The 14,156-nt window shown below is 38.5% G+C and overlaps 1 protein-coding gene across 3 annotated transcripts in view; it reads left to right on the forward strand.

Annotated features, from left to right (window-relative positions):
* DENND1B (DENN domain containing 1B) overlaps window positions 1-14,156 on the forward strand; it is a 297,081-nt gene that overhangs the window by 142,492 nt on the left and 140,433 nt on the right. For all 3 annotated transcript variants that reach the window (XM_075002439.1, XM_075002440.1, XM_075002441.1), the window contains exon 6: window positions 13,812-13,881. In XM_075002439.1, coding sequence (XP_074858540.1) covers window positions 13,812-13,881 — 70 coding nt within the window. The remainder of the gene's footprint in view (window positions 1-13,811; window positions 13,882-14,156) is intronic.

Consider the following 14,156-nt stretch of genomic DNA (forward strand, 5'->3'; position numbering starts at 1 on the left):
GGAGGCCCTTTCAGGAACTTAAATCTGGATTTAGGCCACCTGAGAAAGAAGACACTTACGCTTAAGTAGACACGGTTGTTACACTGAAACTGGAAAGAATCATCAGTAAGGGCCCAGGGTGGCTAAAAGAAAGTACACGTTTCACAGCCACGAAAATTGTGATCACCCATGGAAGCCCTTTCAGGAACTTTTATTTGGATTTAGGCTTCCTATCAAAGAAGACCCTTATGTCTAAGTAGACACAGTTGCTACACTGAAACTCAAATGATTCATCAGGCTAAAAGACCCCAGACTACAGCCAGGTTTCACCTTGAAAAGAGGACCCTAAGGACAAGAATATTCCCCACTGCAAGACTTACTTCAACAACTATGGTAATTGTATAGCTAATATATAGCCTTTATTGAAACATGTATGGCTTGGGGCAGCTAAAAGAACCCTGGCTACAGCCAGACCCTGAAAATCTTTACTGCCAAGGGAGAAGCCCTCTGGGCAGCTAAAACCCCTGCTAAAGCCAGCCCCCAAAAATCATGACTCTTAAGGGTAACATCTACTGAGCAGCTAAAAGAGCCCTGGCTCCAGCCAGCCCCTGAAAATCGTGACTCTCACTGCATGCAAGCTGCCTGGCACCTTGCACGGCACATCCTTTTATTGGTTCGGGGTCAAGCCATGTGATGCAGCTGAGCATGGGAATGTTCCTGACTGTGTGGCACTCCGGCAGGAAGGAAGGGAGGAGATGTGGGGGTTAGGAAAACATGTAAACAGCTGAAAATAAGGGTCTTATCCCACCAGACAAGCACGACCCCCCCCCACAGCCTAGCTGACACATGGTATGGGGGGCAAGTGGCTGGTGCCAGGCAGCGCAGAAAAAAAAGGCAGCTAGCAGGTATACACAGAAGCACAGACCCACAGCTGCACTCCTAGCAAGGAAAAAGAGTGACAATTTTTCAGCCTCTCATGACCCGACAGCCACGCGCTTACAGGTGGCGAATTGTAACAGTCTTCCTGTTGCTTAATTCCTCTGCAGGTCAGAGCAGTGGGGATATAAGAGGCCAGAGGAGAGAAGTGTGGTGCATTGTGGGTCAGATATGGGACATCTGTGGAGACCGATGAATTCAGTTTAAAGAAATGCCACATCCTCACTGCCTTTCATTTGGAATTTTAAATTTGAATTGAACGCTACACCCATCAAGTTACTAGGGTTTTAGGATTTCGAGGTCATGTCGATTTTAGTGGTCCATAAATTGAGCTAATTAAATTTACAGTGAGAACAGGCACTTAGAAAATTAGGCTAACTGACTTAAAATCAATTTTATCTCATAGTGTAAATGCAGCCTATATATTTGAAAAATGACAAAAACATCCACAAATATTTAATGCAACTCATTTGTTTTTTAATTAACAGTGTTATTTGTTAATTTTTGAAATCCTGGTAAGTTTTTGAGCTACTCGGATGACTTTACTGTGATAAATTAGCAGCCCTAGTTTTTGTTTTATTTTGTAATCAAATAATTTTTAACTGAGGTGTAATTTGGGGATACACGGGACAAATCAGATTCAACTGGAAAGTTCAGAGTGGCTGCTTTAGCTCATTCCCTTTACCTACAACCCTCCTTTCCACATCAGATTAAGAAATAACATTTCTACTTGTTCTCCCAAGTTCGTCTGGCTTATCTCTAATGTTGCACTAACAAAAGCTTCATTAGTTCCATATAGCCACATGCTAATATTAAAATACTGTAAGTAGCACTATTTCCATTTACTTAAAAATTTATTGGATGAAGATTATAAAATGGTGTAAATAGCTACAGCTATAATGTAGTCAGTGGAACCTCTGTTGATATATAAAAACTGAGAATCTGGCCAATGGTCTGCTACTTTGTAGAAATAACTAGTGAAATGAAAAGTGGCAAGCTATAATTTTTCACTGAGTCATAACAAAAACATTAACTTTATTGCTTCTACTGTGACAATTTCAAAATTTACAATGCAATGCTGAGTATGTAGTTAGACCAGCTTTTATAAAACTATACTTGTACATTGTTAAAATATTCATCTTTAACTAGGAGGCTGGGGCGAAGGGTGTGGAAAATACATCATTAAATAGCGTTCAAAGAGAATTTTTCAGGACTTTTGGTTTAAAAAAGATCATGTCGTTAAAGATTTAATGTGTTAGAGCATGGCCAACAAGATGAGTATTGATCATTTTCATTGTTCTTTAAAAAGCAAAAAAGTCCTGTAAGGTGGTTGTGTGCAGTAGTCCTTAATACTGAAAATGGGCAGTTCATAAATAGATTTCATTTTCCTTACCAGATGACTGACATTGCATTTGTACTTTGCTAATATAACTGTATCTGTCTATATTTCTGATAGATACATATGAGGATCCAGTGTGGTCTGTGGCCTATGTAAAATGCATTAGAAGTGACCAAATGTGTTAGTATTCACACATGGATTTGTGCTCTTGAATCTGAGTATCCCCAGTATATGTGCTTTTTATTTTAAGGGTTGACCAAATACCAAGGAAATCTTAACCGAAAAAAAAAAGTATGTTCTTGTACAAAATATGAACTTTTGATTGCAGCAATATTATCTGTTCCTTTAGGAATTGCTTAAGATTATGTAGTTTTAATAAAGGTAAATTTGGAAAAGGTCAAGGGCAGACGTTGGATTGGGCCATTTAGCAAATTAAAATGACCACCCTGCACTGAAAACGGGTCATTGTCTAGGCTTGCTGGAGGTAGGCAGTCGTGCTTTGTGGCAAGAGGAAGGGGGAAAGCAAGGACAGAAACTGCTGTAAAAAGGTGTCCAGTGTCCAGCTTTTCAGCATTGACTCACTCCCCTGGGAGTGTAAGGGCAGAGGAGTTTAAAGTTGCAAGCTGTGGTACTGGAAACCCCTTTCTGTCCATGCAGCAGGCAAGACAGCATCCACCTTCCCTCCCACTGAGGTGGGATTATCAAGTGGAGTTTGTACCTGCTTGGGCATTGTACTAGTTCCTCTGAGGAAGAATTGTGCCCTCACCACCACATTGGCTTCAGTGGGAGAGGTTTTTCCACGTTCTCCAGTGTGCATCAGGGAGGACCTATTACTGTTAGCACAAAAGTTGTTAGGTCCATATGTCGCAACTTATTTTTCTTCCACTGCTCACTCATATCTGTTCATGTTAGATGTGTACACATGCATGGCTGATAGAAAGTTTTCCCTAGGAAATACTAGCAGGGTCAGCAGCGGAGCCCTGTGGAGTGGTGCCTATGCAAAGCCTATATATGACGCTGCTGACCCAGCACCCTCAATTTTTTTCTCACCGCCTGTGAGTCTCTTCCTGTGGTGTGGCTATGGACCCATTGTTGTGCTACAGTTCCCTAGCTTTACTGTGCAAATAAATTGTAAACTGTTGTATTTAGTGTAACCAGAGTTCAGTCAGTATTAGGTAGTCAGCATGTAGGGAAGGTCTTTCTCCTTCTCCTGCTGTTTCTTCTCTGGCAGTTAAGGGAATGAAAAAGTCCCAGGGCAATAGTCTCAAGTTACAGTGGGGGATAGGTTGGATATTAGGATAAACTATTTCATTAGGAGGGTGGTGAAGCACTGGAATGTGTTACCTAGAGAGGTGGTGGAACCTCCATTCCTAGAGGTTTTTAAGTCCTGCCTTGAGAAAGTTCTGGCTGGGATGACTTAATTAGAGTAGATCCTGCTTGGGGTAGGATGATGGACTCAATGGCCTCCTGCAGTTTCTTCCAACCCCAGGATTCTATGATAGTATCACAGCCAAGTATTACTTCAACCAGTAAGGAATAACTCAGTCCATTCACCTGAAGGTGTCCAATCACCTGGGGATCTGTCGATGGTTCCTGGCACATATGTGGTCAATCCACATGGATGTCCTCCACTCAATTTTCTGAAAGTGGGGCTTCCCCCGGCTAGACCTCTTCACATCTCAGAACAACTTCTGGGGCCTCACCTGGGCTTCGTAACAGATGCATTCTTCATTCCTTGGACCCTGAGACTGCTCTACACCTGCCCTTCATTTTTCCTTGTGCACAAGGTGCTCCTCAAGGTTTATAGGGACAGGCCAGATGTGATTCTCATAGTTTCAGTGTGGGCTTGCCAGCACTGGTACCTCAGGCTGATGCAGCTCTTTGTGCTTCCACTCATTCTACTTCCCCTAGTTCTGTACCCTATCATGTAGAACTGTGGCTGCCTCCACCACTTGGACTTCAGGTCCCTTCACTTCACATCATGGCAGCTTCATGGTTGATTCCTTCCAAGCAGTGCAGTGGGTTCTTCTTAGTCAGCCACAAGTCGTCTATGCAATGGCCCTAGTTGGCCAAATGGAGGTGTGCTGCTCCTGCTGGTGCATTCCACTCAACCCTGTACATATGCCTACCTCTGTCCCACAGATGCTAGACTACATCTCTCCCCTGAAGGAGCAAGACCTCGCTTCTTCATCCATAAAGGTTTCCTTGGTGGCTATTTCAGCCTTCCATCCCAAGGAGGGTGGGTGCTCTGTTTTTGCACACCCAATGTTGGAGCATTTCCTGAATGGGTCATGGACTGACTTTGCCCACCAGTTCTGCGGGTGATCCCAGCCTGTGACCTTAACCTGGTACTCTGTGGGTATGGGCCCTTTGAATTTCTGGTTATTTGTTCTTTCCTCTGCCTCTCCTGGAAACTGGCCTTTCTGGTGGCTATCACCTCTGTCAGCGTCTGAGCTCTGTGCCCTCATGTCGGAGCCCCCTTACATGGTGTTTCTCAAGGACAAGGTTCAACTCTGCCCTCACCCAGCTTTCCTGCTTGAAATGGTCTCCAGGTTCCATGTCAGTCAGGACATTTGCCTGCCTATTTTCTGTCCTAACTCTCATAGCTCCCACTGGGAGCAGCAGCTGCACCCTTTCAATATGATGGGGGTGGTTACTTTCTATGTAGACTGGACCAAGACTTTCCATAAGAACTTTCAGCTCTTTCTGGCCGTAGCTGACAGCGTGAAAGGACTCCCATTTCGTCGCAGTGCCTCCCTTCCTGGATCGCATCCTGAATTTGGGCTTGTTATGACTTTGCTAAAGTTTCCCTGCCACTTGTGATGGTGCACTCTACACAAGCTCAGGCCTCTTTCACTGGCTTCCTGGTGCATGTGCCTCTCCAGGAAATCTGCTGCTCTGCTATGTGGTCCTCTGTGTGATAATGTATTGCATCCAGAAAAAATGCTGCTGGAATCCCCTCCAAGAGTTCTGCATGACTCTGCAGTACTCTTTAAAATGACTTGTGGATGTCACAGTGCCAACTGTTGCAGTCTGCAGGGTTCCCTCCAATCTTTTCAGCTAATGTGCCCACAAGTACACAAACATATTGGGAGGGGGTGGGGCTTCAGAGTGTTTTTAAAATAGACCATGTTAGGCCTATGTGATAGACTTGAGTCTTTTTTAGATACATTTTTTATATGAATAATGGCAAAACTTTGCAAATTCAGGTTTGATACTATAATGTCTGTAAATTTTAATAGTGACAGAGAGATAGCTGTGTTAGTCTGTATTCTATCAAAACAAAAAAGCAGTCATGTAGCACTTTTAAGACTAACAAAATAATTTATTAGGTGATGAGTTTTCATGAAGAAGTGAGTCCGTCCCACAAAGCTCATCACCTAATAAATAATTTTGTTAGTCTTAAAAGTGCTACATGACTGCTTTTTTGTTTTGTAAATTTTAAGTATATTTCTATTATCTTGGGGGAAGCATGATTCTTGTATATTTTGATAATATTTAAAAACATTTACTACAGCTATTGGGCATTACTAAATTATACTGAATGTTTTTGTTTACATTCTTTTAATAGGTCAGTCATTAGAGTTGCAATTAATTTTGTTAAAATCTTGCAACTGCTGACTTCCTCTAACATTGACCTTAAGTACACTGAGAAGTGCAAGGCATCATTAAGTTTTCTGCCTTAGTTTTGATGAATGAAATTTTATGACTGTAAAATTGTCACCTACATTTCTAAATGAAATGCTCTAATAAGGAAGACAGGTTTATATCGTAAACCTTTGTAGTTCTTCAACTCAAACCAGTCTGTCTTCCTTTAGGCAAATCCCTTAGAAGCAGAATGTTTCAATTTTATACATTTTGTGTCAATTTTCCAGACAGAAAAGTAGCCCCTAGACATTAGACATTTAGCTACGGAAAGGTGGTTTCCTTAGTTTTATTTGATTACTCGAAGTTAGATTCCTGCTGATAGTTCAGGACTGTTAGTGGTTACCTGACTATTTGACAGAAAACATTTCCTTTCCTTTATTTAACCTTTGACTCATGAATGTTGATGTTTTATCAGAGCTATTGTGGAAGCACAAGTAAGGTAGTCTGCTTACTGCAAAAAAAGATGAAGCATGATTATTTAATGAAAATATGAGCTTTGGATTAGAAGAAAATGCTAAATATGCTTTTTAAATTACCCATTAATTACATTGTGGTGGGGGCCAAGGAATGGGTTGTGACAGTGATGTGCGCATTTATAGAAAAAGTCCTCTGGATTTTAAAAGCATAACATTTCCATTTCTATGAGGTGCAGAAGTTTCATTGGCGGCTTTATTATTTTCATTACAAGAAAAAAAATATGGTAGCACCATATACACCAGTGAATGAGTAGATTGTCAAGTTTTTTCCGTATTTGCTTTTCAGAATTTTATACATAACAGACTTTTCAGGTTCAAAACCCGGGTAAAGTTTCAAATGCGCATAAGTGATTTAGGAGTTGAAATCTTCTTTTCAAATATAATTTAGGCATTTGGCGTCCCCATCTCATTGCAAATCAATAAGATTTAAGGTTCCAAGAGTCTGAGGGCTTGTCTGTATGGTGGGAAAACGTGCATTGTGGGGGTGTGTTTCATAAAGTGCACAAATGTTTTGTATGTTAGTTGGTCTGTGTAGATGCGCACATCAGCAGGGTTTTTGTGGACTGATTAACGTGCAACACACAGCATGCATTATCACACCATATAGGCAAGCCTTGAGTTTCCTTTGAAGAGGCGACTCTACAGCTTAGACACTTACAAATAAAACTCCGTCTCATCTCTTCCTTTGGTGTTTCTACAGTGGAAATACAATGGGCCTTAAATCCGTTTGCTGTTTTTGTAAAGCTGTGAAATAATCACATTGATATTTTTATGAGTTCAAACTTGGAGAACAAGTACTTCCATATTTAGAGATTTGTCTTTTTACCTGCACACAAAATAAATCACATTAACAGTTTGAGCCCATATTTATTTTTATCAGAGGAATAGCCAAGTCCTGTGGCCCCTTATAGACTAACAGATATTTTGGAGCATAAGCTTTCCTGGGCAAAGACCTGCTTCGTCAGAATGCAGAAGTGCTTTTTTTTTTTCCTATCAAAATTGTAATGAATTTTGGTTGAATTATTTTCTTGAGAGGTGATGTCTTCCAATCACATCTCATATGTTCGTAGGAATTATGGAGAAACACAATGACACATTAAAAATGTACATATTAGTGAATAAAAATGTAGGGCCTGAATTCTGCACATACTTTCACATGAGTAGTTCAAATCAATGAGATTATAAATATTTCTAAAATCAGGCATTGATATTAGCTGCTGTTACTTTACAAGCTCCTCTGTTGTCCAGTGATAAATAATCCTTAAATCATAACTTTAAAATTAATTTTAAACTCTATTTATAGTCCCTGTAAGCTTGAAATTGACACATTTCCTCACTATTGTGCACACTTACTGACTTGTTATTGCAGTGTTGCTTATGAATGTACTTTTATGTACATTTTATGCTGCTTTTATGTATATTTTCTTTTCTGTTTAAATGTAAAAAGATAATTTCATTTATGCATTTGTCTTAAGAATAAAACTCATAAATAATTACTAGCACTTATTAGACCACACAAAGGAAAGATTATTTAGGAGATCCAGTTGCCTTCTTTCCATTCTTCACCGTGACCAGTTGAAGTAGTGTAAAGAAAGTTATGTTAAAAATCTGTGCATAAAGACTGGATTTAATTTGCACGGTTGGATTCCTGAAAAAATGATTACTTTAAAAAAAATGAGGCTACCATTCTGAGTGTTTTTGTAGATTTGCACTGTGAGTATACTGTGTGAATTAAGATTTGCTTCATTTGCACTTTGGGCTATAAGTGGCATACTTAAAATTATTTTAACCTATTTTTCTAAGAGGTTTTTTTTTCTAGTTTCTAAGCTAAAGGTAATTATTGTTTTGGTGTTCCAGCTGTAAATTGAAGGGCTTCCTACTACAACATTTAAAACATTCTGTTTAACCACTAATATTTTTACTCTGTTTTCCTTCATTTTAATTTTTATAATTCAAGTTTTTGTTATCATCTAGAATGTGGGCATATAAAATGAATGTATTCTATAGAAGAAAAACAATGCTTGCTGCATCATGATTATAGTAAATATGCCTGTTTTTAAGGAAGGAAAATCTCCCTTAGTTGTGTGCTAAGCATCACTAATTTCAGAATAGGATTGTTGTCTCTGCATCTTTTTGAATATTGTGTCAGGTTTTGTTTTCACAGTAAGTTTTTACATTGTACTTGTGATCATTAAAGATGAAGCCTAAAAAGTCAAGATAGGGCTTTGCGTTTTCTACTGTAAGGCTGCATCTACACTCATGTGGAAAGTCAGCATCTGATAAGCAATTTTAAGTGCACCAATTGCATACCTAAAATTGACTTTTCAGCTGTCAGTGTTGGTGGCTGTCTTCATGGCAGAAGGTCTATGGGAATGCTTGATGTGATAGCAGTTTTCAGGTATTTAAAAGGGTGTCATAAGGCAGAGGGAGGGAACTTGTTCTTTGCCTCTGAGGACAGAACAAGAGGCAATGGACTGAAATTGCAGCAGGGGAGGTTCAGGTTGGACATTAGGAAAAAGTTCCTAACTGTCAGGGTGATCAAACGCTGGAACGAATTGCCAAGGGAGGTGGTAGAATCTCCATCACTGGAGCTATTTAAGAAGAGGTTAGATAGATGGCTTTCAGGGGTGGTCTAGAAAATGCTTGGTCCTGCCATGAGGGCAGGGGGCTGGACTCGATGGCCTCTCAAGGTCCCTTCCTGTCCTACTCTTCTATGATTCTATGCTTCTCCCATCAACCTTCCCTACTCCTTATGGCTTGCGAGCAGTTCCAGGGTCAGCGATGAGAAGTCGATCTTCCACGGTATGTGTAGATGTAGGCTATGAGAAATATAGTAGGGAAAGATACTGTTCTACTACTGTGAGAGATTGCTGCATGTCACAACATAGGAAAAGTGATGGAGAGTACAAACTAACCCCAGGTGATTTATGAAAATTGTCTCTATAATTTATAAATTGTGTGATGGTTTTGCAGATAAATACTTAGAATAAAGCACCAGTCTATATCACTATATTAGACTGACTTTTTATTTGGTCTGTGGTGTTTGATTTGCATTGTTTTTGTCAGTTATGATTTTTTCTCCCTAGATACCTACATTGCATTTCAGCCACTCAATAAAGTCTTCTGTTAACATATTTTCAAAAGATAGCAGAAAAGAGACTCTAACAGGAAGAAACTTCCAGAATCAATCATTTAGTGGAATTTTCTAGTCAGTGTTTTACCATAAAACACAACTCTCACATCTCTGGCACCGAGTGTCCTTTTAGTTAGGTGTGATGTGGTACACTGATCCATGATAACCTTGACTATTAAAGAGCAAACACTGTAATCCAGTTACACAATAAAATCTCACCTTAGCTATCATAAACAATACCAGATAGCATAAACGTCTGTTAAAGCACTAAGAATATGGGTGAGATGTGGTTAACAGATGGCACAATATGCATGAAACTCTTTAAAAAAGGCTGGCTGTCTAGAGTATGTCTGTAGCAGCTTTCAGGAAACATGCTGCTTCAGGCCGAACTCTGTTGACTTGCTGACTCCCTGCAGGAGCCTAAAGCCTCTAGCATCTTTCAGAAAGACAGCTGCTTCAATGTGAGCTGCAGTCCCATATTGGGCAGGATATCTGAAGTTGTTACAGCCTGGGGAGATGTCCGTCTCTTCAGAAAGACAGATTTTTGAAATTATTTTTTTCTTATCACATCAGATTTTCCAGTACTTCAAATCCTACACCTGTAAAGATAACTGTTCATATTTGCCAGTCTGTTGGAAACAAAACAAGTCTTTCTCTGAACTGCACAGAATTGGGGTTATCTATCTTTATGAATTAGCTGGGATGTGGACAAGTATTTCTTGAAAGCTGTTTCAGGGTAAAATATTTTCATTCAGTCTTCAAAACTAGTCAGTTTCAGATGAAATAAAGAGAGGCATTAACACGTTGCCACTTGTTTTAATGAATATATAGATATATGAAGAGTTAAAATAGGCAAGTACTTCTAAACTCTGTCATTTTAAAGATACAGAAGAACCTTAACTTTATGAACACCTTGGAAATGATGGTTCTTCGTAACTCTCAAATGTTCATGATGCTGAAAAAAATTGTTCCTTTTTGTAACAAAAATGTAATGAAAATGTAACAAAAGTTTACAGCTAAGCTCTGAGTTTGCACAGTTTTTAAATTTTACTGTGTGGAAAAAAATCCTGGTTTTAACCATCTTAATTTAAATGAAACAAGCACAGGAACAGTTTCCTTAACTTGTCAAATATATCTATATTTACATTCCCTTTTTTATTAGTGTATGTTTCACACAGTACCGTACTGTATCGACTTTTTTTTTCCCCTCTGCTGCTGCCTGACTGTGTATTTCCAGTTCCAAATGAGGTGTGTGTTTGACTGGTCAGTTTGTATCTCTGAGGCGCTATTGTATCTAGATACAGTTTTTAAAAAAAGGTCTCAAAACTCGAGTATGATAAAATTACTGTGTGTGAGAGGTGGCGTTTGACATATAACTTCAAAAATGTCTTTATATAGGAGAATTTTGAAAATGCTCACTTTTGCCTGCTTGTGTCTGAAAATTTGCCTGTTACAGATCCTATTTGGGAGTATAGCCTTTAATAAATGAATGTTGGAATTATGAAACTAGGCAGCTTTAAAACAGATAGATAGGCTGTGTCTACACTACAAAATAACTTCAAAGTTGCTTACTTCGAAGTACAACTCAAGTAGGGCATCTACACACACGCTACTTCAAAGTTAAACTTCGAAGTAGGGCACTACTCCATTCCCAGGAATGGAGTAAGGACTTCGAAGTAAGGGAAAATGTGTGTAGACTCTCTGATGGCTAAGTCGATGTAGTGCCTACATTCGAAATTAATTTCGAAGTTAGTTCCTAATGTAGACGTACCCAAAGTGTAGATGTGATATTTTATGTGTATTGTATAGTCAGTCTACCCCTCACATCCCTCCATTAATTTATTGTTACAAACATGTCTGGTTAGACATATGGGAAACATAGGATGGGATTTGTATTTTATGGAAAGATTTCTGGTGGGCTGAGATCAGATTTTAAATCCTGAAACTCTGTAGAGTAAAATCCCTGGAAAAAAAAGTCAGTTGAAATCAGTGATGTTGTTCTGAGGTAGATAAATTTAAATATCTGACAGTTTGTTCATATCTTACCTGACCGCTGGATGTTGTCATTCTGTGTAAGGGTGTATGTAGACGCCTCGTTTGTTTCCTTCTATACCCCTATCTTGGCACATTTTCTGTACCACTTTAGTCAAGCATCCTTTTTATCCCTTCAAAAGCCTCTTATTTTAAATCCTGTCTGTAATGTAAAATAATATTTAAGAGAAAAAATCGATTTGATTTTTTTTTTTTATCCCTCAAAAATTTGAGGAATAACACTCTGTTGACAGAGTACTGTCAACAGAAGGGCGGCGCAGACACTTCTGTCAACAGAGAGGGCTTCCAGTTGCTGGGCAGCCCTGTTTGCAGAGCTGCCATTCCGCTTTCTGCCAACAGAAGGCAGTGCAGACTGGCAGTTCTCTGTCGACAAAGCAAGTGGAGCAGCAATCTGTCAACGGACGTTTGTCGACATATGCTTCCAATGTAGATGCAGCTACAGTGATAGAAAAGGAAAATGGAATCGGACAAAAGAGGAGGCACTATAAGTACCTACAGTGAAGTAACTATAAGAATAGCAAAATAAAATTAGTTTGTAATCTAAACAATCAATATGTCCAGAACCCAAACTAAAATAATAAATCAGAAGATACCTTTTACACCATTCCTTGCTTTGGAAACTGGAGAGTCTGGACCTTTTAAGCCAGACAACTGTTCACTGGCATCGGTCAACTGAACTTTTATGTGAAAACCTTAATTCTTAAGTCCACTCACTCCCGGAACAAGACTGAGTATTCACTTCCATAGCAAACTGCCTTACAGTTTTCCCTTTCCTCTGTGGAAAAACTTTTAGAATCTGCATCCTGGGAAATTTCTTTGGCATTTGGCATGCGGGTAACATGCAGCTCTCTGGTATATATAATTTAAATTTCACAAATGAATCCAAAACACATATTGGATGTTATGAATACTGTGGAATATTGAATTTACATGTGTACATTGTGCATCTGTGGATTTCTGTGATAGAAGTACATAACATTTTTTCATTGGGGAAAATACTGAACAATTTTTAAAAAATGACGCTTTCCCAAAACTTTAAAATCAGTTGTAGAATTTGTAGTGTTCAATTTGTAGTATTTTAGCAGTTCCATTCCATTTGTGATGAAATACTAAAACAGAAGAAAAAGTACCAAGGACCTTATACATGTGTAATTTTGATCTTGATATTGGTTTGGGTAATAATTTAGATGTACTAAATTTAAATTGTGTGCTTGAAAAACATTTTGGAAAGTTTGTCCATTGTAGAATAATTAATGAGCAGTGATGTCAGAGGTAAAGCTCACATTGGCTGACAGGCAGTCTAGCTTACTCACAAAACAAACTAGGAGTTAGGGCATTTTGAAGTTGGACGCATATTTCGACGCACCCGCAGCTTGATTGCCAGTCAGCACTTCGAAGTTAGCAGCTTCAAAATTTGCACATCAACCATTATGCTAATGGGGCATTGCATATGCATGGTAGCACCTCATTTGCATTTTTGAATGGCCATAATTTACATGCCCATTCTGAAAGGGAGGGATGTTGTGGCCACAGCCTGAGAGTGCTATGTGAACTTCAGATTTGAATATGAATATTATTTAATATGTGCTTTATATTCATATATATGTGCACATGAACATGACCTCTAAAGTCTATATGTAGAGATTATTTTGCAGAGAGTGATATGTATTTAAAATATATTGAATTTATTATAATACTTGAAGAACCCAATTTTTGCAGGGTATCATGTTTAAATGGACTGCTGCTTCCACAGAAAGATCCATAGACATCGTGGGGTTTTCATACAGTTTTTATAGTTTGCTCCTGCACTTACAGTGTAGGACTGGGGTCTAAGGCAAATCTATTTTCATAATAATGAATCCGTTTGAGCTCTTCACTTTCAGGTCTGTATTGTTTGTCTTTCTTACTATGTAATCAGAAATGGCTTGTCTGTTGCATTTGTCCTACGACTACGCATTTGTAGTACAGATGAATTGAATGTTAAAATGCATAGTTTTATGTAAGTGCAACTTGAAGAAATGTTATTATTGTGCTCCCTTGAAATAGTAGACTCTGCAGTTTAATCTTCCGTGGTCAATTTGTTATATGTCAAGTCAGAAATAAAATATACAAGTTAGCACATGCTCAAAATGTTCATGAAAGACGTATGATTAAGTTTAATCTCCAAGAAATATTATCGGAAACTGGAAACTTGACAATAATTTTCTTATTATATTTGGTGATGATAATAATATATTTCTATTTTCAGTTACCTGCCGTGGTTTGAGGTGTATTACAAGTTATTAAATACACTGGCAGATTATTTGGCTAAAGAACAGGTACTTATTGATACATGTTTACTTCTAATAAGATATTTTACTTGAAGGTAATTGTTATGATTTTAAAACCTAAAAAACTGTTTCATGCTGTCTACCTGGTTGAACAATGCACTCAACATTTGAAACAAAATTAAAATGTATTTTTAAAAACATTTTAAGTGGCCAGGAAATTTGGCATATCCCAAAGGAATTTTAAAAAAAATCTGAATAGGCTGCTTCCATTATTACATTGTTGTTATGTATTAATTTTAAAAAGCTGCTGAGAACATTTTATA

This window comes from Carettochelys insculpta, chromosome 9 (genome assembly GCF_033958435.1).
Source record: "Carettochelys insculpta isolate YL-2023 chromosome 9, ASM3395843v1, whole genome shotgun sequence".
NCBI classification, from domain to species: domain Eukaryota; kingdom Metazoa; phylum Chordata; order Testudines; family Carettochelyidae; genus Carettochelys; species Carettochelys insculpta.